Consider the following 21,226-nt stretch of genomic DNA (forward strand, 5'->3'; position numbering starts at 1 on the left):
TATTTCTTTTTAGTTTACACACTAGATAAAAACCCCTATGCTTTGGGGTGATAAAAGTACATTTGTGGATAGGAACTGAACGTTTTCAACCAATCATCCAAGAGTATAAAATAACCTTAGTGGATAGTCTTGTTAATAGGTGCAAGAGTGAACGAAAATATTTATGTAGCCGGAAACAATGATGTACAACTGAATAGTTGATTTTTGTAACCATAAATAGCAAATCGACTAGTTTCTCATGTGCTCTTAATTTATTATCAGCATGCAATTCACAAAGATAGAATGTCTATCGCAAATACATGTTCTTATTTATATTTCCATAATAATACAGTGTTCATGTTGATGACCAACGAAGCAACAAATATGTCCCATACTTACGGTACAACAAGGGCACTGATCAGTGCAACTGCATCTGAGATAGCATAATGTCCTTTAAGTCTTGGGATAAATAACCCTTCAATTAACTCATTCATCGGAGGATTGACATGGCTCAGCTCTATAAAGAAGCAAGAGGCCATGCTGAGCATAAACACTGCAATCATGAACTCCAATTTCCGGACCTTAAGAGAAAAGGGACTTTATAAATATCACTGCATTTATTAACATCATATATACTAAACAATGAATGTGTTCTTGCTATCTTAGGTATTGTTACATAGGAAGTCTCTTGCAAGCAGTGAAGGATCTAGCACAATGGGCCAGGGTGGGCCATTAGTGAAGATAACCATCAAGAAAATTATTATTATTTATTTTTTCTATGATATAAAGGCTAATGGGAAATCCCAGCTCGTAAGTGTCTCATCTACGAAATTTCAGCTCCTGGTACTAAATAGTCCAAAGTGGATCTAGCACATCCTTTGTAACCCTAACAACCTTTGTATCTATTCCATGTACAGCTGTGTATAAACAGAGATCAAGGTCTCTGATGATTTCAAACAGCAAAACTTTCTCAGTTATTACTGTTATACTTATGAAAGGGACGAGATTTTGGTTACGGCGAGTTCCAAAAATATTTTTCCCTTCTGTTTTATAGCGGGATGAAATGTCTTACCCCATAGCTTTGTAATCCGAGAAGCAGTATAACAGTTGCTGCACAAATCAGTACACCAGCCCAGAAAGGAAGATCAAGCACCATGTTGTATGCTAAAGCAGTTCCAAGAACTGTATAAACATAATGAAAAATAATAATAAGACCTAAGTATATATCAAAGTAAAATAACTGATAAAGCATTCAATTTTCAACTAGGTACTCCAGCAAAAGTCACCATCCCCGTCCTAAACTCTACAAAAACGGACACTCATGACGTGCGGGAATTATGTCATTTTACACAACTAAGTTGGATTATATGTAATTTGGACTGACGTATACACATGTTTACCTGACCTGGAACCCTTGTAGAGAACTATAATCTCACCCTATTCATCTTAGGGAACCAGCCGCGGGGGGGATCAGAGAATTCAAGTTTTCTTTAAACAAATCAAAGTTTAATTGTTTAAGTTTTTTTTTGAAAATAAGTTTAATTGTTTAAGTAGGGCTACAGATTTATATGGCTATAATTTGGATGGTGAACTGGATTGTAATCCATCCAAATTAGAATGGGCTTTGCGTTTGCAATGGATCTCTACTGTATATACCCATTAGTATTACCGAAAAAGGCTTTCCCCCCGCTTATATATAAAGCAACGATCGACATACATGATGCAAACCACCCGACACCACACACACCCAAGGCAGATACAAGGGAGCTGACGAACAGCAACGCTACTCCAAACACCCCAAAGCAAACAACAAGTAGGTAGAAGAGCATAGCTAAGGATCTAAAGAGCTCTCCACCATGAACGAGTCACCGCGAGGAGACGAAGCCGCAACTCGACGAACCAGGGAGTCAAAAGCGATGCTTTCAAGAAAGAAACGATACCGAAGAGCCGCCACCGCCCGATCCAGGGAATCTAGGTTTTCACCCAAAGTAACACGAAGGACACAGGGTCACCGCGATGGAGAAGGGAACGACGCATGGACGCCGCCGCCATCGGTCTGGCTCCGAGCCCGACGAGGTTTTCCCCCCGGCCACCATCCTCCGCCTCCGCTCGAGGTGCAGCCCTACATGAGAGCGCCGGCCGCACCACCACCGAGATCGTCGAAGGCCCGCCCCCATGCCGCCCACGCGGCCATGGCAGCAAGCCCGTTAGCGCCCGAGCCACGAGGCAGCAGCTCCCGTCACCAAGGTCGCCGCCTTGCATCCAGAACCTCTGGAGACCATCAAAGGCACGAGCTTTGAGTCGACCAGCATACCCCTAGCACCATCGGAACTGCCGGTGACCGACCCGCCCCGAACAACGATCAGCGGCAAGGAGTCACTAGGCCAGGAAAAGGGAAGGGGGGACCGAAGCTCGTCCGGACCAGCGCACCCCTGCGCCGGTGACAGGTAGTCGGTCTACCCATCCCTTCAGCAGCCTCCCCTGCGTCACCCTGACGCCCTACCACGACCTCCGGCCAGAACCACACGAGGAAGAGGCAGCCACCTGTCCGCTGGCGAGGGCCGCCGAATTGACCGCACCGTGCTGCCGAAGAAGGCCGCCAGAGGAGGGTCAACCACCACCACACCACCTGCGTCTCTACGCCCTGGCCAGGTCCAGCCGGTGCCCCGCCACCCCACCGGAGAAGAACGAGCACCAGCTGCAGCGCCACCACCTTGGAAGGGCCGCCGGTCACCTTGCCGCCGGCAACCGCCACCACCAGCCGAATCTGGGCAGGGGCTGCCAGATCCGTCGCCCGGCCCCCTCCAGCCCCCACAGCCGAGGTGGAGGGGGAGGAGGAGAGGAGGAGGCGCCGGCAGTCCACCAGGACGCAAGGAGGAGGGAGTCGGAGCAGCGGCTGACCGGCACCCGGTGCCACCGAGCAGGGGAGGGCGCCCTGCGACGCCCGTCACCTGCGTGCGGGAGGTAGCTGCCCCGCCGCCGCCTGCGCCACGCGGCCTTTGGCCGGCAACGCCATCGGCGGCGGCCAGGGAAGGAGGGGGCGGGGTGAGAAGACGGGGGCAGCGGCGCTAGGGTTGCCTCCTAGGGGCACCTGTAGGAGCGCCTCAGTTGGGGAGGGGAGGGGCGCATAGGGTTGATGATCTATTAATATTAGATGAGCCACTTTGTTCAAATGGGTTGTGCTGTAGGGGTATGAAAATGTGCTGCCATGGTCATGCAAGGCGGCAGCCCTGCGAGGCTCCGCGGTCTACTCTCTTAGCTTCGTCAGCACATTGCGGCGCCCCTTCTACCTTTGCCGGATGTTCAGCATGGGCGTCGCCGCCACCTATTCATTCTCGAAGATCAGCTCCGCAGGAGTGCACGGTTAGTCATTTTTGTGGCCTGGCCGTTCCTGCTGTGGAAGTCGTGGTTGGATTCGGTGGCCTAGCCGTTCCTGCTGCAGGTGCTTCCTCAGCGCGGCTTTGGCCCCCATTAGGCCCCTCCAAGTGCTAAGTATGCCACATAGGCAAAAAAATGATGTGGCAAACCAATTAAAGAGGAGAGAGAGCATTATGGTGACCCCAAAAGGGAACGGTACCAAGCGGGTGGACCAATGCAAAATGCCTAGCAACCAATGCATGAAGGAATTTAGTTGCTACACAATTAAATAAAGCAAACTTAGCTACAAAAGCGAAGCACCCATGCATTGTAGACATTAGTTGCTAAGACTTTTAATGCACTTAGCACCTCACCTAAGCACCAATGCATAGGAAGAGGCCTCAGATCACTCGGCTCTCGCTGCTTCTCTACATCCACAAAGGTGTTGGTCAAGGAGAACGCTACTATTAGACGAAAAAGGGTTTCTCCCCGCTTTATATTATAAAGGAACCACCACCGCATTACACCCGAGCATACAACACAAAAAAATGAAAAAAAAAATGAAAAACAAGAAAGATACACGATGCTACAGAACGGCTAACGGGATGCAAGTGCACCAAGCAAAGGCTTGAGCATCAGAGCCCTCAGCGAACTCCACATGCTGCCATCTACTGCCGCCGGAGGACGAGCACACTCACCTTCCATGCACCACCATTGCAGACCCGCCATCCACCTCTGCCTCCAAAGAGGGCCCCATGCTCTCTTGTCCTAGATCGTAGGACGCCACGCCGTCGGTAGGCAGAGATGCTCACCTCTGAGCACGCATACCCAGGTCCAGTCGGTGGCCGAGGAAGAACAACAAGTACGGTCACCCCACCTAGCAAAGCCAGTCCCTTGACCACCACATCATCTTCGGCAAAGACCATGGTGCCTACTACAAGCCGCCGAACGGGAACAACACTGAAGAGACCTCGACGACACACATGCTCCGAAGCACCCACCACCACCTCCACCGACCAAAGGCAGCGTCTTTAGGAAGAAAACGACGCCTGAACACGATGCCCAATCCAGGTTGACGGTGTCCTGGACTAGGGGTACCAACCTAGTCCGCCCACAATCCATGGGCCGAGTTTATGGCCCACCATTTCTCTAAGAGGGATCCAGAAGCCTCATACCTCAGCGTAATCAAGATGGATTCTACCAAAGACTTGACGTGTACTCCAAGACTGGCATCGGCTTAGATTGACAACCGACCATGTGTAACCCTAGGTGCCCCCAGTGTCTATAAACTGGGAGATCTTGTCCATAGGGGAAGGATCACAATTGCAACCACCTAGCCTTAGGGTTAGAACATTACTTACAATCTCGAGGTAGATCACGCCTGTACTCGGTACATCATCATCAATATAATCAAGCAGGACGTAGGGTATTAACTCTTCGAGAGGGCCCGAACCTGGGTAAATATTGTCTCCTTCATCCCCTGTTATCCATAGATCTGAGATCCACAACTCGGGACCCCTACCCCGAGGTCTGTCGGTTTCAATACCGACATTGGTGCTTTCATTGAGAGTTCTGTTGTGTGATCGGAAAGAGATCAATGGCTCGTCTGCAAATCAACTGCAACACTAGCTGCGGGGATATTTTCGTCCCCGGCCAGTCTTCGCGTTCGGCAACATCGTTCTGCACGCAGACTCGGCAGGGCACCTCGCCCATGTTGAGAATTTTGTACTTGACCAAGTTGTCACATTGGGAAGACTGGAATACACTGCGGATTCACGCGGTGAGCTTGTTCTTTCCGGATGGGCGCCAGGTCGGATCGAGAGCCCCTCCGCCGCCGTAGGCTTGACTTCGGAATCGACCTCCGACCTGGATCTCGGATCAGATCCTACGGTAGGCCCAGCCTTGGATATGGAGCCGGCAGCCATCACGTCGGGCCTCAACTCGGACGTGAAATCCGTTTCCCCGCTAGGCCTAGACCACGACACAAGCCCAAGCACAGACTTAGCGTCAAGCCCGTATCCGACCTCTCTCGTTGCCGGCCCAAAGTCAGTTCGGCTCGGCCAATGTCTCGAAGGTACCTCGGTTGACTCGCAAACCTCACTTCGGATCTGCCCGGCCTTGTGCTAGGTCATGAATCCTGAGGATCTTTCTCACCTCAATGGGATGCCGGATCGCATTCAGAGGATGTCAATCTCGGATGACCAAACCTCGGTTTATGACAAGCTCAGACTTAAAGCCGACGACAGGGAAATTTACATCCCACCCACCACCCATCAAGTCGCCATCGTCGATGACTTAACCGACATATTGGACTACACATCAGAAGAGGCCGCCAACATGGATGAAGATCTCGATGCCACACCGGAAACAACCGTCCCGTCAACCCATACGGGCAGACGGACCACTACATCCATGTACGACGTCTACATGGTCGATACTCCCAAAAAACCCTCAAAACACTGTCGCTGACGCCCTAGAGGCACCGGCGGTGGCCCAAGCGGGCATAGCACGGGCACCGCCGATGACGGCGCTACACCGGGTGACGCCGATGACCTCGGAGAGGACATTCAAGCCTCCTCGAAGCGGCATAACAGCCCAATGGGAATACTCAAGGACGAAGATGTTGACGATCTCTTCGACAGGGCTGACAGCAACTACTTACCAGAACCGAGCAAGATGAAAGCCTCGGCCCGAGGACAATATAGTCCCAAAAGACCCTTTTGAGCAAGAGCGGTTCAGACGGCGGCTGATGGCAACTGCCAGAATCATAAAAAAAGAAACAGCAATAGTTGTACGCTGATCAAAACGAGCTCAATGACAAATGTGATGCGGAGCATCCCTCGCTCATCCCCATGGACTCTACTACAACTCGTCAAGCACCTCGAGGACCAATGACAAGAGCACGTGCACGCACCGTCAAAACCGAGGTTAATTCTTTCCTCTCCGAGTTTCGTCCGGATTCACTTGAGAATGGGATTCTACCTCAAAGAGACGCATTGTGCACTCTTAGGTACGTCAGGGATCGTCATGAGGAAGCAAGGACGGAGGCACTGGCACCTAAAGAAACGAAGGAAGAAGGAAACGAAGAAGAGGAACCTCTGGGTGCCCGGCCTCCCCTTGCCCCGGGTGCCCGGCCGGCCAGCTGGGAGCCGCCCCTGAGCACCCCGGGTGCCCGGCCTGGTTGGCCCCGGGTGCCCGGCCCCTCCTGGCGCTGGCTGAGGCTGCCCGGGTGCCCGGCCAAATGGCCCCGGGTGCCCGGCCCAGCTCGAGCCGGCCTCGGCCTTGTCCGGGTGCCCGGCCCTTGCAGCCCCGGGTGCCCGGCCCCGCCTGGACACGCGCCTCTGACCGGTCCGGGTGCCCGGACCCTTCCGTGGATGCCTGCGTGCATTATGGTCTTTTGACCCTTGTATTCCCCTCTAACCTTTATTCCGTCCCTAGACTATATATATCTCTCCCCCTAGCTCATTTGAGGGATAGCAAAGTATTTGATAGACAAAGAGAGAGCTTTGCTCATCTTCCTCCTCATGGAGATCAAGACCTCCTAGGAGAAGATCCCTAGTGGATATCAAGGCCCCATCTAGAGAAGGATCCCCATCATAGGATCATCAAGACCTCTTTCCTCATAGGATTGGGATGAACTAGTACCTTGTATCTTTCCTTTGTTGTCCTTGAATCATTGTGATCTCTTGTGTGTTCTTGGATCTAGCATATGTGTGATTGGATCTAGTCAATTTGAGTGTTTCCCCTCTCTTGTGTTCTTCGTGTTCTTCGTGTTCTTGGGGATTTCCCTTCCAATTCGTGAAAGATCTCCATCTAGGGTTCCACCCTACAACATCTTGGTATCATGAGCCATGGTTTCTCACGAAATTGGAGCCCCCCATCTTGTTCTACAACAACAACAAACAACAACAAAGCCTTTAGTCCCAAACAAGTTGGGGTAGGCTAGAGGTGAAACCCATAAGATCTCGCAACCAACTCATGGCTCTGGCACATGGATAGCAAGCTTCCTCGCACCCCTGTCCATAGCTAGCTCTTTGTCGATACTCCAATCCTTCAGGTCTCTCTTAACGGACTCCTCCCATGTCAAATTCGGTCGACCCCGCCCTCTCTTGACATTCTCCGCACACTTTAGCCGTCCGCTATGCACTGGAGCTTCTGGAGGCCTGCGCTGAATATGCCCAAACCATCTCAGACGATGTTGGACAAGCTTCTCCTCGATTGGTGCTACCCCAACTCTATCTCGTATATCATCATTCTAGACTCGATCCTTCCTCGTGTGGCCGCACATTCATCTCAACATACGCATCTCCACCTAACTGTTGAACATGTCGCCTTTTAGTCGGCCAACACTCCGCGCCATACAACATTACGGGTCGAACCGCCGTCCTGTAGAACTTGCCTTTTAGCTTTTGTGGCACTCTCTTGTCACGGAGAATGCCAGAAGCTTGGCGTCACTTCAGCCATCCGGCTTTGATTCGGTGGTTCACATCTTCATCAATACCCCCATCCTCCTGCAACATTGACCCCAAATACCGAAAGGTGTCCTTCCGAGGTACCACCTGGCCATCAAGGCTAACCTCCTCCTCCTCACACCTAGTAGTACTGAAACCGCACATCATGTACTCGGTTTTAGTTCTACTAAGCCTAAACCCTTTCGATTCCAAGGTTTGTCTCCATAACTCTAACTTCCTATTTACTCCCGTCCGACTATCGTCAACTAGCACCACATCATCCGCAAAGAGCATACACCATGGGATATCTCCTTGTATATCCCTTGTGACCTCATCCATCACCAATGCAAAAAGATAAGGGCTCAAAGCTGACCCCTGATGCAGTCCTATCTTAATCGGGAAGTCATCAGTGTCGACATCACTTGTTCGAACACTTGTCACAACATTATCGTACATGTCCTTGATGAGGGTAATGTACTTTGCTGGAACTTTGTGTTTCTCCAAGGCCCACCACATGACATTCCGCGGTATCTTATCATAGGCCTTCTCCAAGTCAATGAACACCATATGCAAGTCCTTCTTTTGCTCCCTATATCTCTCCATAAGTTGTCGTACCAAGAAAATGGCTTCCATGGTCGACCTCCCAGGCATGAAACCAAACTGATTTTTGGTCACGCTTGTCATTCTTCTTAAGCGGTGCTCAATGACTCTCTCCCATAGCTTCATTGTATGGCTCATCAGCTTAATTCCACGGTAATTAGTACAACTCTGAACATCCCCCTTGTTCTTGAAGATTGGTACTAATATACTCCGTCTACATTCTTCTGGCATCTTGTTTGCCCGAAAAATGAGGTTGAAAAGCTTGGTTAGCCATACTATCGCTATGTCCCCAAGACCTTTCCACACCTCAATGGGGATACAATCAGGGCCCATCGCCCTGCCTCCTTTCATCCTTTTTAAAGCCTCCTTCACCTCAGACTCCTGGATGCGCCGCACAAAACGCATGCTGGTCTCATCAAAGGAGTCGTCCAGTTCAATGGTAGAACTCTCATTCTCCCCATTGAACAGCTTGTCGAAGTACTCCCGCCATCTATGCTTAATCTCCTCATCCTTCACCAAGAGTTGGCCTGCTCCGTCCTTGATGCATTTGACTTGGCCAATATCCCTCGTCTTCCTCTCCCGGATCTTAGCCATCTTATAGATGTCCCTTTCACCTTCCTTCGTGCCTAACCGTTGGTAGAGGTCCTCATATGCCCGACCCCTTGCTTCACCAACAGCTCGCTTTGCGGCCTTCTTCGCCATCTTGTACTTCTCTATGTTGTCTGAACTCCTATCCAGGTATAGGCGTCTGAAGCAATCTTTCTTCTCTTTAATCGCCTTCTGGACATCATCATTCCACCACCAGGTATCCTTATCTTCGCTTCTCCTTCCCCTGGACACTCCAAACTCCTCCGAGGCCACCTTACGAATGCAAGTCGCCATCTTCATCCATACATTGTCTGCCTCCCCTCCTTCCTCCCAAGGGCCCTCCTTAATTACCCTCTCCTTGAACACCTGAGCTACCTCCCCCTTGAGCTTCCACCACTTCGTTCTAGTGACTTTGGCACGCTTATCCCACTGGACACGAATCCGAAAGCGGAAGTCAGCAACCACCAGCTTATGCTGGGGTACAACACTCTCCAGGTATCACCTTACAGTCTAGGCACGCACGCCTATCTTCTCCTCTCGAGAGGATGAAATCAATCTGGCTAGAGTGTTGGCCACTACTAAAAGTCACCAGATGTGATCCTCTCTTTCTAAAGAGGGTGTTAGCTACAATCATGTTGTAGGCTAGAGCAAAGCTTAAGACATCTTCTCCTTCTTGATTCCTGATGCCATAGCCAAAGCCCCCATGCGCCCCTTCAAAACCTGTGTTAGATGTAACCACGTGGCCATTGAGGTCTCCTCCTATGAAGAGCTTCTCACCAACCGGTACACTCCTAACCATGTCTTCCAAGCCTTCCCAGAACTCCCTCTTGGTGTTCTCATTGTGGCCTACTTGCGGGGCATACGCGCTGATAACATTGAGAACCAAGTCCTCAACTACTAGCTTGACCAGGATAATCCGGTCCCCACGTCTCTTGACGTCTACCACTCCATACTTGAGGCTCTTGTTGATCAAGATGCCTACGCCATTTCTGTTTGCAGCCGTGCCCCCCATCTTGTTCTCTAGCCTAATTTTGTTGTGTTCCTCCCCAATTTCGAAAAATTCCCCACCAAAAATAGCCCCAATTTTTTTTGTGATTTGTTGGTTTGATGAGGTTTTGTTGGATTTGATCCATGGATTTGCTTGGTTTCAAGTGGATCTAGCATTCCCCCATCCATCTCCACCTTTCCCTCCACGAAATCCACCAATTTCTTCCATTTTCCCACGAATTTCTGCGCAAATCCGTGACCCCCGGGCACCCGGACCTCACACCCCGGGCACCCGGACCCCCCGTGCATCCCCACTGACCACGCCGGGTGCCCGCACCCCGGACCCCCGGGCCATCTTCTCCGCCCAACCTCGCTGACCACCCCGGGTGCCCGCACCTTCCACCCCCGGGCACCCGCACCTCCTAGTTTCAGCTCACCAACGAAAACCGTTTCGGCCATAACTTTCACTCCCGGAGTCCGATTTTGACGTTCTTTAGCTCGTTGAGTAGCTATTGACATCCCCCATCCATCTAGATAGGTTCCAACATCATTTGACTCCATCAAAAATTTGGCATTTTGGCATCTTTGCATAGGCCATCCACCATATCATCCGCCATACCACCATCGCTTTCCGCAACTTAACCCATTTTGCTCCATTTAGCATTTGTGGTTACTTGAGGGGTGACTTGAGTCTCCTAAGGTGTTGCGGCTACTTAGGGACGGTTGCTTCGTCATCAACCACAACCTCCACTTCCGCATTGCTAACTCCGGAACCACCAACGCATTCCGCTACCACCATTTGACATTTTCCTTGAGATTTTGAGTTTGCGGTTTTTCCCGTTTCCTAGGGTGTTTCGGCTATAACTAGGAACGGTTCGACATCGACAACACCGCCGCTCACCTTCGACAAGGATTCGACATCAACCACTTCACCATTTTGACAACCTAACCGTAAGCAAGAACAATAACCTCTATATCATCTTGGTATCGTGGTATCCCATCATTGTACAATCATTCTTGCCATTACATTGTTAACCCCCTAGCCCGTTTTGTGTCACTTGCCTATCGAGACTAGCCATTTGAGTATTGCCGGCAACATTACTTGTGCACATTAGTGATCCGTACCTTCCATTGCATACATACCATAACATCTTGGTATCATCATATCATCCCTTGTGTCACAAGATCGTTCCCGCATATACACAATTGCTATCTTGGTTTGTGCATTTCGCATAAGTGGCCATATCAAAAAAAAAGAAAAAAAAGAAGAAGAAAATAAGCTTTTAAGCAAAAAGAGAGCAAAGAGCTTGTGAGCAAGAGCCAGAGCATCATACCACTTTGCACATAAGATTGTCATATCCGATCATCTTGGATCATCTTGAGAACACCGGGAACATCATACACATAGCATTCTTGGGATCGAAGGCTCATACATTTTGCATCTTATAGGTTGTGCACAAGTGTCGTATCCGCCTTTTGAGCAATCATGCTAGCGTCTCTCTTGAGTTGTGCAACACGAGCGTTTTCCATGGATTCCACATTTTGTGCTCATTCCTTGGTTGCACGATCCCATTTATCTATCCGTGTGTGTGTTTTCGTGTGCCACATATTACTATTGGTCTACTTGTTTCACTTGCGAATTTGTGAATTTTTCCAACATTATTGACTCTTGCTAACATTTTGCATCAAATTTTTGTGCCACTATCCTCACCGAGCTCCACCATAAGCCTTACTTGTGTAGGTGTGAGAATTGACAAGATCCGGTACCAATTGTGCTATTTCCTTGATACATTATTGAGTGATCATTGATCCATCTTCAACATTGGATAAGGTACATTGGTCTAGTTCTTTCCTTTCTTCCACTCACATTTGCTCGAGTCTTGTGATGGATAGGAAAGGCATTTCATCTCCGGTCTTCCACGACAACGACGACGCAAACAACTACATCACCAAAACGTCCATCTTCGGACAACAACGAGCAATGCGAGGCATTGAGCGACTCACCGCCGACATTCACCAAAGCGAAGCACAGATAAAGGACTACATCGACACCAAGTTGGACGCATAATTGGATGACATCCGACACGTGTGGGCCAACTACAAGTCTTCTTCCTCTTCGTCATCTTCAAGGCGGAGACGCTCGAGTCGCAAGTCTTCGAAACGGCCACAAGATGCAAGTACCATGCGACACCGTCAAGAAAACCTCCATGAGCACAAGAGAAGACCACGAGACGAGCACCAACAAGACGGAGCTACGACTACTACCACCACTTCGGCATCTTCGCCAAGTGTTATCAAGGCATCTTCGCCTTTGGACGTACGACATCTTCGCCTACCTCCGACGAGTACGCCTACATCGGCCTTCATCCACGACGACGGTGACGAGATGATCGAGCATGGGATTTTCTCTTCGGTCATGGAGGAGAGCGATGATGTGCCATCTTCGGCCTTCATCCACGGCGACGACGACGAGATGGTTGAGCATGGGATTTTCCCTTCGACCACGGCGACGTATGATGACTTGAGTGACTTGTGCCACCATATTGAGAGTGAGAGTGACTTCACCACTAGCCCCATATATGATGAGTTGCCACAATTCCCATGTGAGGAGAGCCACCACCACCACCACTTGAGTGATTTGAGTGACTCCACCATATGTGACATTGAGCGCACCTACCTTGAGGGAGTGAGTGAGCCACCACCACATAGAGAGAGTGAGGTAGTCGATACGGCATGTGAGGCCATTTCGATTTCTAACAACTTAACCTCTACCTCTATTGTGCCTTCTCATTTGGTGATAGGTCTCATATATGATGACGCGCCGATCCGCGGCGACTTCGTCCTTCCTATGGACAAGACGATGGCCATGGTGGAATATGATGCACCCCCCACATGGTTCCATCAACTTGATGATGATGACCACCATTTGGTCTTTGCCACCTCACCTACACCACATGAGTGGAATGAGAATGGTAACATGGGTGAAGGTGATGCTCTAGTCCCACTAGTGGACATTCTTGACATTGATTGCTTGCATGATGTTGATCCACCTATTGTCATGCTTCATGCTAGTTCGACTTCCCCATGCGATGATTTACCCATTTATGATGAGTTTGATGATTGCCATGTGGAGTCTATTAGTCGTGATGCCATGTTACATAGGATTTTTTGTGACAATTCTCTAGGTCACATCATGTTTGATAATCCGCTTGACTTGTCATATGCTATGCATGAGATCAACAATATGTCATATTTACAATCTCTTCATAGTGACTTTGCATATGCCATCAAATTAAACCCAATTTGCACTTATGGCATAGATGACAAGCCCATGGTTATTGGCATTTGTTTTTCTTGTGATGATATTGATATGCTCCCTTTGCATCATTTATCTCATATGCCATGCCATGACCACCTAGCTTCGGATATGCATTGTTTTGGATGTTGTTCATTTTCTCCATATGATATTTCCGCTTTTGCTCATGAGGAGACCCCCATAGTTTCCTCACATATTTTAGGAGATTTTGATCCATCCTATTCATTGCATGATTCTCATAATTATTTGCACCATATGCTCCCCATTAATGAAAATGCTATTGATGTGCCATATACTTGTATGCTAGATTTGCATCCCAATCATGTTCGACATAACAACTATTCTTTCATGATGGATGACATGTTCTTATACTATGCCTCAAATTTCTTTGAGCGATGCTTATCTTGTGCTAACTCACACATGCACATACACATCATGATGGATGATGTGTACATTTACCACGCGCACAATTTCTTTGGTTTGTGTCTCTTTTGTGTAGGTACACATGAATACTTGTCAACCTCGCAATCCCACGAGTTGACAAAACGAGCTCTAGAGAGCAATGATGACTTGAGATCCCATGGATTGTCTTTCCCACCGCTCTCTTCGCGCAAAGACTTCGCACATTTCTTCTACATGGCACTCACTTGGCTATGGGTTGTTGTCCATTATATTATATGCCCATATTGCCATGTTCACTTTGCATGATATGCTCATTCCTATGCCTTTGACATGCATTTGTGACCCATGCTTTGCATTACACATGACGATTGGTTCTACTACTTGTAGTTGTATTTGCAAGCTTGGTGGAGATATTGCTTGTTATTGCCATGTTCTACCTATGACCCATGCCTATGATGATACCATGATCTTGCTTTGTGTTCGTGCTTGCGATATGTCATGTGCATTGCCTATGCCTATTATTTGCTCACATGACATAATTGGCATGATTTCTTCTAGTATGTTGCATCTTCGCACTACTAGCTTGCACGACTTGGTTATTATGATTGCTTGCCTTGTTGCATCACCCATGATTCATACTTGCTCACTTCATGCGGTTGATGACAACCATCTACATGCTTTGCACATGATTGTTATTGCTTCTTGTCATATATCTCCATGTGTTGCCTCTCTCATGCTAAATGATTTGCCATATCTTGAGTGCAACAATGCTTTTAGTCTTGATAATGAAATTGCCCCCATAGCATTCTCGAATATATTTGGAGCTTTTGACATATTTCTTGTGAAGCATGCTTGTCTTACCTCTTTGCACCATATACCTAGTGTCATGAATATAGCCATTGTTGCATCTTATTATTCATGCACTTGTGCTTCTAACGGTTAGGTGCAAGAGAAGAGAACCATCATGATGGATGATGTGTTTATCTACCATGCGCATACATTCTTTGTTTTGTTCTGTGCATCTGTAGGATACTTGGATTTCGTCTCGACTTCCACTTCACGTGAGTTGACCATTCGAGGTCTTGAGAGCGAACCACCTTCGATCACGATGCTTCTACATCGCACTTGCTTGTGTTTCGGCATTGTGAAGAATGCACAAGGACACGCCTTCAAGGTGACATCTTTCTTGAGCATGGATATTGAGGATCATACTACTTGTGTTGCTTGCACCATGAGACTTATTGGTCATCTTGGACCACTTGATTACGCACTTGTTAGAGATCTTGCTTTGACTTGCCATTTTCAAACTTCCATGCATCATGATATATATGACTTGTGTGTTGCATCCAATTCTTGGATTACTTGCTCCTATCGCATGTTTGGTTGCAACAATGTAATTCCTTCACATATGCCATGTCCCATTGATTGATACATGCTTGCCTTGATTGCCTCACACATGATGAAATTGCTCTTTCTATTGTGTTGAGTGCCAGTTGATTTTCACTACACCCTATGCACATTATGCTTGGATTGTCTTGCACTTGATGCATGTGTTTAGTCATATCATCTTCTTGGGTGTTGTGAATGACTCTTATACCTACCATAGACCGTTCATCGAGAGTCTTATGCATGCTTGCTATGATCTTGAGGTAGATGCTTATTCTCTTGACACACATATTTGCATCGCTACCTCCCATTTATATGCTCATTTCCATGATGTCCTTGATTTTGCTCCATTTATGCGCTTACATGACATGTCACAATCCCTTGTCACACCATATGCTACACTTGATGACGACACTTCTTTGGTGAATCACCTCTTGAATGCTTGGTTTTGCACTCACGCTAACCGCATTTGTTTTTCCAAGTGTTTGTTGTACTTGTTCCTTTTGAAGGAATTACGAGACGGCGCGACATTGGAGAGTGCCCATTTCGAGCTTGAAGGCGGTGAGTACTTGGTGGTTGAGAACTTCTACAAGGCAACGCTCTCTCTTTCCCATGGTGATGAAGATCACGATCCGTGGACGGATCTCTCCCGGGGGGGGGGGGGGGGGGGGGTGATGCGGAGCATCCCTCGCTCATCCCCATGGACTCTACTACAACTCGTCAAGCACCTCGAGGACCAATGACAAGAGCACGTGCACGCACCGTCGAAACCAAGGTTAATTCTTTCCTCTCTGAGTTTCGTCCGAATTCACTTGAGAATGGGATTCTACCTCAAAGAGACGCATTGTGAACTCTTAGGTACGTCAGAGATCGTCATGAGGAAGCAAGGACGGAGGCACTGGCACCTGAAGAGAAGAAGGAAGGAGAAGGAAACGAAGAAGAGGAACCCCCGGGTGCCCGGCCGGCCAGCTGCGAGCCGCCCCTGAGCACCCCGGGTGCCCGGCCTAGTTGGCCCCGGGTGCCCGGCCCCTCCTGGCGCTGGCTGAGGCCGCCCAGGTGCCCGGCCAAATGGCCCCGGGTGCCCGGCCCAGCTCCAGCCGGCCTCGGCCTTGTCCGGATGCCCGGCCCTTGCAGCCCCGGGTGCCCGGCCCCGCGCCTCTGACCGGTCCGGGTGCCCGGGCCACTTTACCCCGGGTGCCCGGACCCTTCCGTGGATGCCTGCGTGCATTATGGTCTTTTGACCCTTGTATCCCCCTCTCCCCTCTATTCCGTCCCTAGACTATATATATATATATATATATATATATATATATATCCCCCTAGCTCATTTGAGGGATAGCAAAGTATTTGATAGACAAAGAGAGAGCTTTGCTCATCTTCCTCCTCATGGAGATCAAGACCTCCTAGGAGAAGATCCCTAGTGGATATCAAGCCCCCATCTAGGGAAGGATCCCCATCATAGGATCATCAAGACCTCTTTCCTCATAGGATTGGGATGAACTAGTACCTTGTATCTTTCCTTTATTGTCCTTGAATCATTGTGATCTCTTGTGTGTTCTTGGATCTAGCATATGTGTGATTGGATCTAGTCAATTTGAGTGTTTCCCCTCTCTTGTGTTCTTCGTGTTCTTCGTGTTCTTGGGGATTTCCCCTCCAATTCGTGAAAGATCTCCATCTAGGGTTTCACCCTACAACAAAATGGGTGGACATTCTTGTCGCTGAGCAAGACCTCGAAGAGTGTCGGGAGAGTGCACCTAAATCCTACCCGCGCCAAAGTTTGCTCCCGGAGTTCGACGACGAAGCAGCCGACAACGTGCCTTTAAACGTGGTCGTGCTGATCAGCCTGACCGGCCCCCTAGAGGACATGACAGGCCAACAGGGGAGAATAGGAACCCCAAAAAAGCAATGCGCCGTTACGGCGAAGATCCTGTTGATTACCTAAAGCCTTATGACGCCACAGAAGAATAGAGGCCAACCGAGCGCCCCCCGATCCATTTACGGGTCAAGAGGGCGCGCGCCGGCCGGACCCGACGGTTACAAAGCCTGGCTAGACAGGAATGGCAGAGCTCAAGAACGGGCTCACACATGACTATCCCCCGACGTTCGATACAACACGGCTCGATTTGAAGGGCCCGCTCACCCGATTTGTTTCACAGACGAAGTAATGGAACATCACTTCCCGAACGGGTTTAAACCCATAAACATCAAACAGTACGATGGGACAACCGATCCAGCTGTCTGGATCGAAGATTTCTTCCTCCACATACACATGGCTTATGGGGACGACCTCCATGCCATTAAATACCTGCCGCTCAAACTAATGGGGCCGGCAAGGCATTGGCTAAACAGCCCGCCTCCTCACTCCATTGGGAGTTGGGAGGCTCTCAAAGATGACTTTAGGGCAAACTTTCAAGGCACCTATGTCCGACCACCAAACGGCGACGACCTCAGCGACATCATCCCAGCCTAGCGAGTCAGCCCAGAAATTTTGGAATTGGTTCTTAACTAAAAAGAACCAGATAGTCAACTACCCTAACGCAGAGGCAATCGCCGCCTTCCGGCATAGCATCCGGGACAAGTGGCTCGCGAGACAGTTCGGGCAGGACAAGCCGAGGATCATGGCGGCCCTTACTTCTCTCATGACCCGCTTTTGCGCGGGAGTAGGCAGCTGGCTGGCCCGTAGTTTGCATACGGTGAGGCCGGTACCCCAGAGGCACGCGACAACAACGGCAAACCCAGGCGCAGTAAAAATAAGCGCAGGAGCAAGAATGGCGGCGGCGACACCGAGGACGCCGCAGTCAATGCAAGGTTCAGCGGCCCTAGGGCCGGACAGAAAAAGAACCTTTCAAGGGAAATAAGGACGGTCCTAGCCAGCTGGACAAAATCCTCAATAGGTCATGCCAAATTCATGGTACCTCGGATAAACCGGCAAATCACACCAACTGAAACCGTTGGGTCATCAAGCAGGTCGGTAAGGTGACAACCGAAGGGTAGGGTAAAAGCCAAACACGTAGAGAGGACGAGGAGGAGCCTTGACGGCCCAATAATGGAGGCCAAAAGCAATTTCCCTCCCAGGTAAAGGACATGAACATGATCTATGTCACTCATATACCTAAGAAGGAGAGAAAGCGTGCACTTTGGGACGTTTACACCTTAGAGCCAGTGGCATCGAAGTACCACCCATGGTCGGTTTGCTCGATCACGTTCGACAAACACGACCACCCAACCAGTATCCGTCATGGAGGGTCAGTGGCTCTGGTCTTGGATCCCATCGTTCATGGGTTCCACCTGACACGCGTCCTCATGGACGGAGGCAGTAGCCTCAACCTTTCAAGGATCAAACCCAATTCTACCACATTCAAGGGTGTTATACCCGGCGTCGAAGCATGCTGCTCAGGCACGATCACATTGGAAGTAGTCTTCGGCTCCTCCGATAACTTCCGAAGTGAAGACTTGATCTTCGACATCGTCCCCTTTCACAGCGGCTACCACGCCCTTCTCAGACAAATGCGTTCGCACGCTTTAATGCGGTCCCACACTATGCATATTTGAAGCTAAAGATGCCCGGACCAAATGGTGTTATCACAGTAAATGGTAACACAGAACGCTCACTCCGGATAGAGGAGCAGACCGCCATTTTCGCGGCCGAGGTCCAGGCGTCCGAAGAGGCTGCTCCCGCTGCGCTAGGAAAGGGTGCATCTAGCTCCTCCAAGCGCTGCCGCGACATCAACCCCATCCTCGGACAAGCCAGCGCTGACTCTAAATAGGGCCACACGCTCCTCGCCCCTCCCCTTATCATCGAAGACTACGTACCTAGAGTACACAACTTCGCACTAAAAATTCCATGGGTGGCCGAGGAGCATAGCACACCGAGCGCGCCGCTTGGTTCAACCAGGCGACACCCATCCGAACACTCTGGCAAGGCACTGTCAAAGGCCCAAGCAGTATGGCTTAAACCAACACGTTGGCCGCCACCTCTTCAAAGGGACCGATCGCCAGATGCATCAAGCACAGGATACACGAGTTAGCAGGCAAGGCACAACAACCTCGGCTTAGATGGGGACACGCTGGTAAACAGCATAGAGGCGCAGACGTGCAACAGAGAAAGACCGGGGACATTAAACCCGACGACCGGACCTGTTCAGTTCCTCCCCTTTTCCTTCTTCTCACAATGTATCTTTCAAAGTTTTCTTTGATACAGCTCAGCATGTACGGCTTGACCCCATAAATCAAAAAGAAAACAGACCCTTTACGATCGTTATGCATATACTGGTGCCATTCTCTTTTCTTTCTTGTTTCGGAGCCAAACATAAACTCTCGCGAAACACACTCCTTAACAGTATACCTGGCTATTGACCAGGGGCTCGGATTTAATCCCACGCTTACATAAAATTCCGAATAGTTTATTTGGCGTCTCGGATGTTGCATTATATGAATCAGTTCCGAACCATGATTTTGGTCAATAGTTGGGTTGACCGGCTTCTGTGTTTACCTCTTACGTTCCGCCTTGTTCGAGTAAGAGTGTAAAGGGAGAACCACTGCGATTGTGCTTCCACATTGGATGGTAAAGCGCCTCGGTGGAGAAAGCTGAAAACTGACTGTCCTGGTACGTGTGAACTGACCGGCGATCCGATGACAGTCCGACATAAGACCGTATTAAGATCTTCCGTGTCAAACGAGGGGCTTTTTCTCAAAAATAGCCGAGATGTGTGGTGGTTTAGACCTCAGCCACAGCCGAACACCTCAGGTACCGAGAGCTAGTAACTAGCTCCCACAGTCCAACTCCTATGACTAAGTGAAAATTATAAAGCCATCATAGTCTGATTGCCTAGTTTCCATATGCATAAACCACCCGAGGGAACCGAGACATTTGCTAAGGGTAAAATTGCTATGGAAACACCCCTTATACTCTGTACAAAGGGGGTGGAAGCGACGACTGGCCATTTTCAGTATCAACCAGTCAAACAGGAGTAAGAAAATGATATATAGAGCACGTCAGAACTTAAAGCCGAACTCATTTAAACTTAACCCAAAAGCTTGTTTCCTTTACATCATTAAAACTTCGGCATTCCAAAGTGCAAGCTAAAAATACAAAGTGTTATGGCCACAGCGTGGCTCGGTTATCCGCGCGCCTTCCATCATTTCGTCCAAAAACTCCTCCGACATCTAAGTCTTCCCCTCCGGCGGCCCCGAAGCCACCAGCCTCGCGTCAATGTGAGGGTAGTGGATCTTCATGGAGGTGTACGCCATTTGTGCACCTTCCAGGCACGCGGATCGTTTCCAACAAAGAGCTCGGGGTCCGGTGTCTTAAGATCGGGCCAACAGGCCGAAGAAACTGGTTGCCAGCGGCTCCACAGGCCACAGATGAACACAAAGGTCCTCCATGGCCGTTTTCGCCATGCGGTAGAGCTGCATCAACTGTTTCATCTGATCATTGATCAGTGGCGAATGCGACGGCGCCTGGAATTGCTGCCAGAATGCCCTCTCCGTGGCATATGCCCATCTTGGGTGGCGTAGTGACGGTCGGCGTCCGATGCACTTCGAAGCAGATCTGCGAAGGCCTCTATAGAGTGCCAGAGTTGAGTCAGCTCGATGGACCCATTGCGACCAAAAACACACTGCAGCAAGTACGGCTTACCGGCGGCGATTTGCCTCACTTGCTGAAGCACCTTGCGGTCGGCCCGGGCTTGGGACTAGACCTTGGCATGCGTCAATTTCAGCTTCTCGAAATCGAGAACTGCTTTCTTCTTGTCCTCCTGGAGGGCGTCCCATTCCAGGTAGACGCTCTTCAGTCTGTCCTCGACCTCGGTGACCCGGGCCTGGTCCTTGCCGCAGGCCACCCCTTCTTCGGCCAGCTCTTTGCTGCCCTTGGCCGCCATAGCCTTCTACTGCTCGGCTTCTTGCCGAGCTCTTTGTAGCTCCGCCTTGAGGGCCTCAAGCTCCGTGGTGGCAGCTGTTATCATATAGGCCCGAGATTACAACTAAAGCTCAAACAACGGTGAAAGATACATTATTTCGTATTGTAAAGTTCGCTTATTTCGATCTGCTTTTGCATCAGATCGAGGTCCTCTACGGACCGCTTCAGCTTCCGGTTCATCTCCGCCAATTCCTTGGAGACGGAGCTCAGAGCCGAAGTAGAGGCCTGCGCGTATGATTGAAA

General features: G+C 49.6%; 1 protein-coding gene across 4 annotated transcripts in view; it reads right to left on the reverse strand.

Annotated features, from left to right (window-relative positions):
• LOC123069893 (metal transporter Nramp4) overlaps positions 1–21,226 on the reverse strand; it is a 64,315-nt gene that overhangs the window by 30,581 nt on the left and 12,508 nt on the right. For all 4 annotated transcript variants that reach the window (XR_006433167.1, XM_044492855.1, XM_044492854.1 and 1 more), the window contains exons 6-7: positions 1,052–1,161; positions 379–560 (exon numbers count right to left, since the gene is read on the reverse strand). Coding sequence is in view for 3 of the 4 variants with exons in the window: in XM_044492855.1 (XP_044348790.1) it covers positions 379–560; positions 1,052–1,161 (292 nt within the window). In the remaining variant the exon portion in view is untranslated. The remainder of the gene's footprint in view (positions 1–378; positions 561–1,051; positions 1,162–21,226) is intronic.

This window comes from Triticum aestivum, chromosome 3B, assembly GCF_018294505.1.
Source record: "Triticum aestivum cultivar Chinese Spring chromosome 3B, IWGSC CS RefSeq v2.1, whole genome shotgun sequence".
In the NCBI taxonomy this organism is placed as follows: domain Eukaryota; kingdom Viridiplantae; phylum Streptophyta; class Magnoliopsida; order Poales; family Poaceae; genus Triticum; species Triticum aestivum.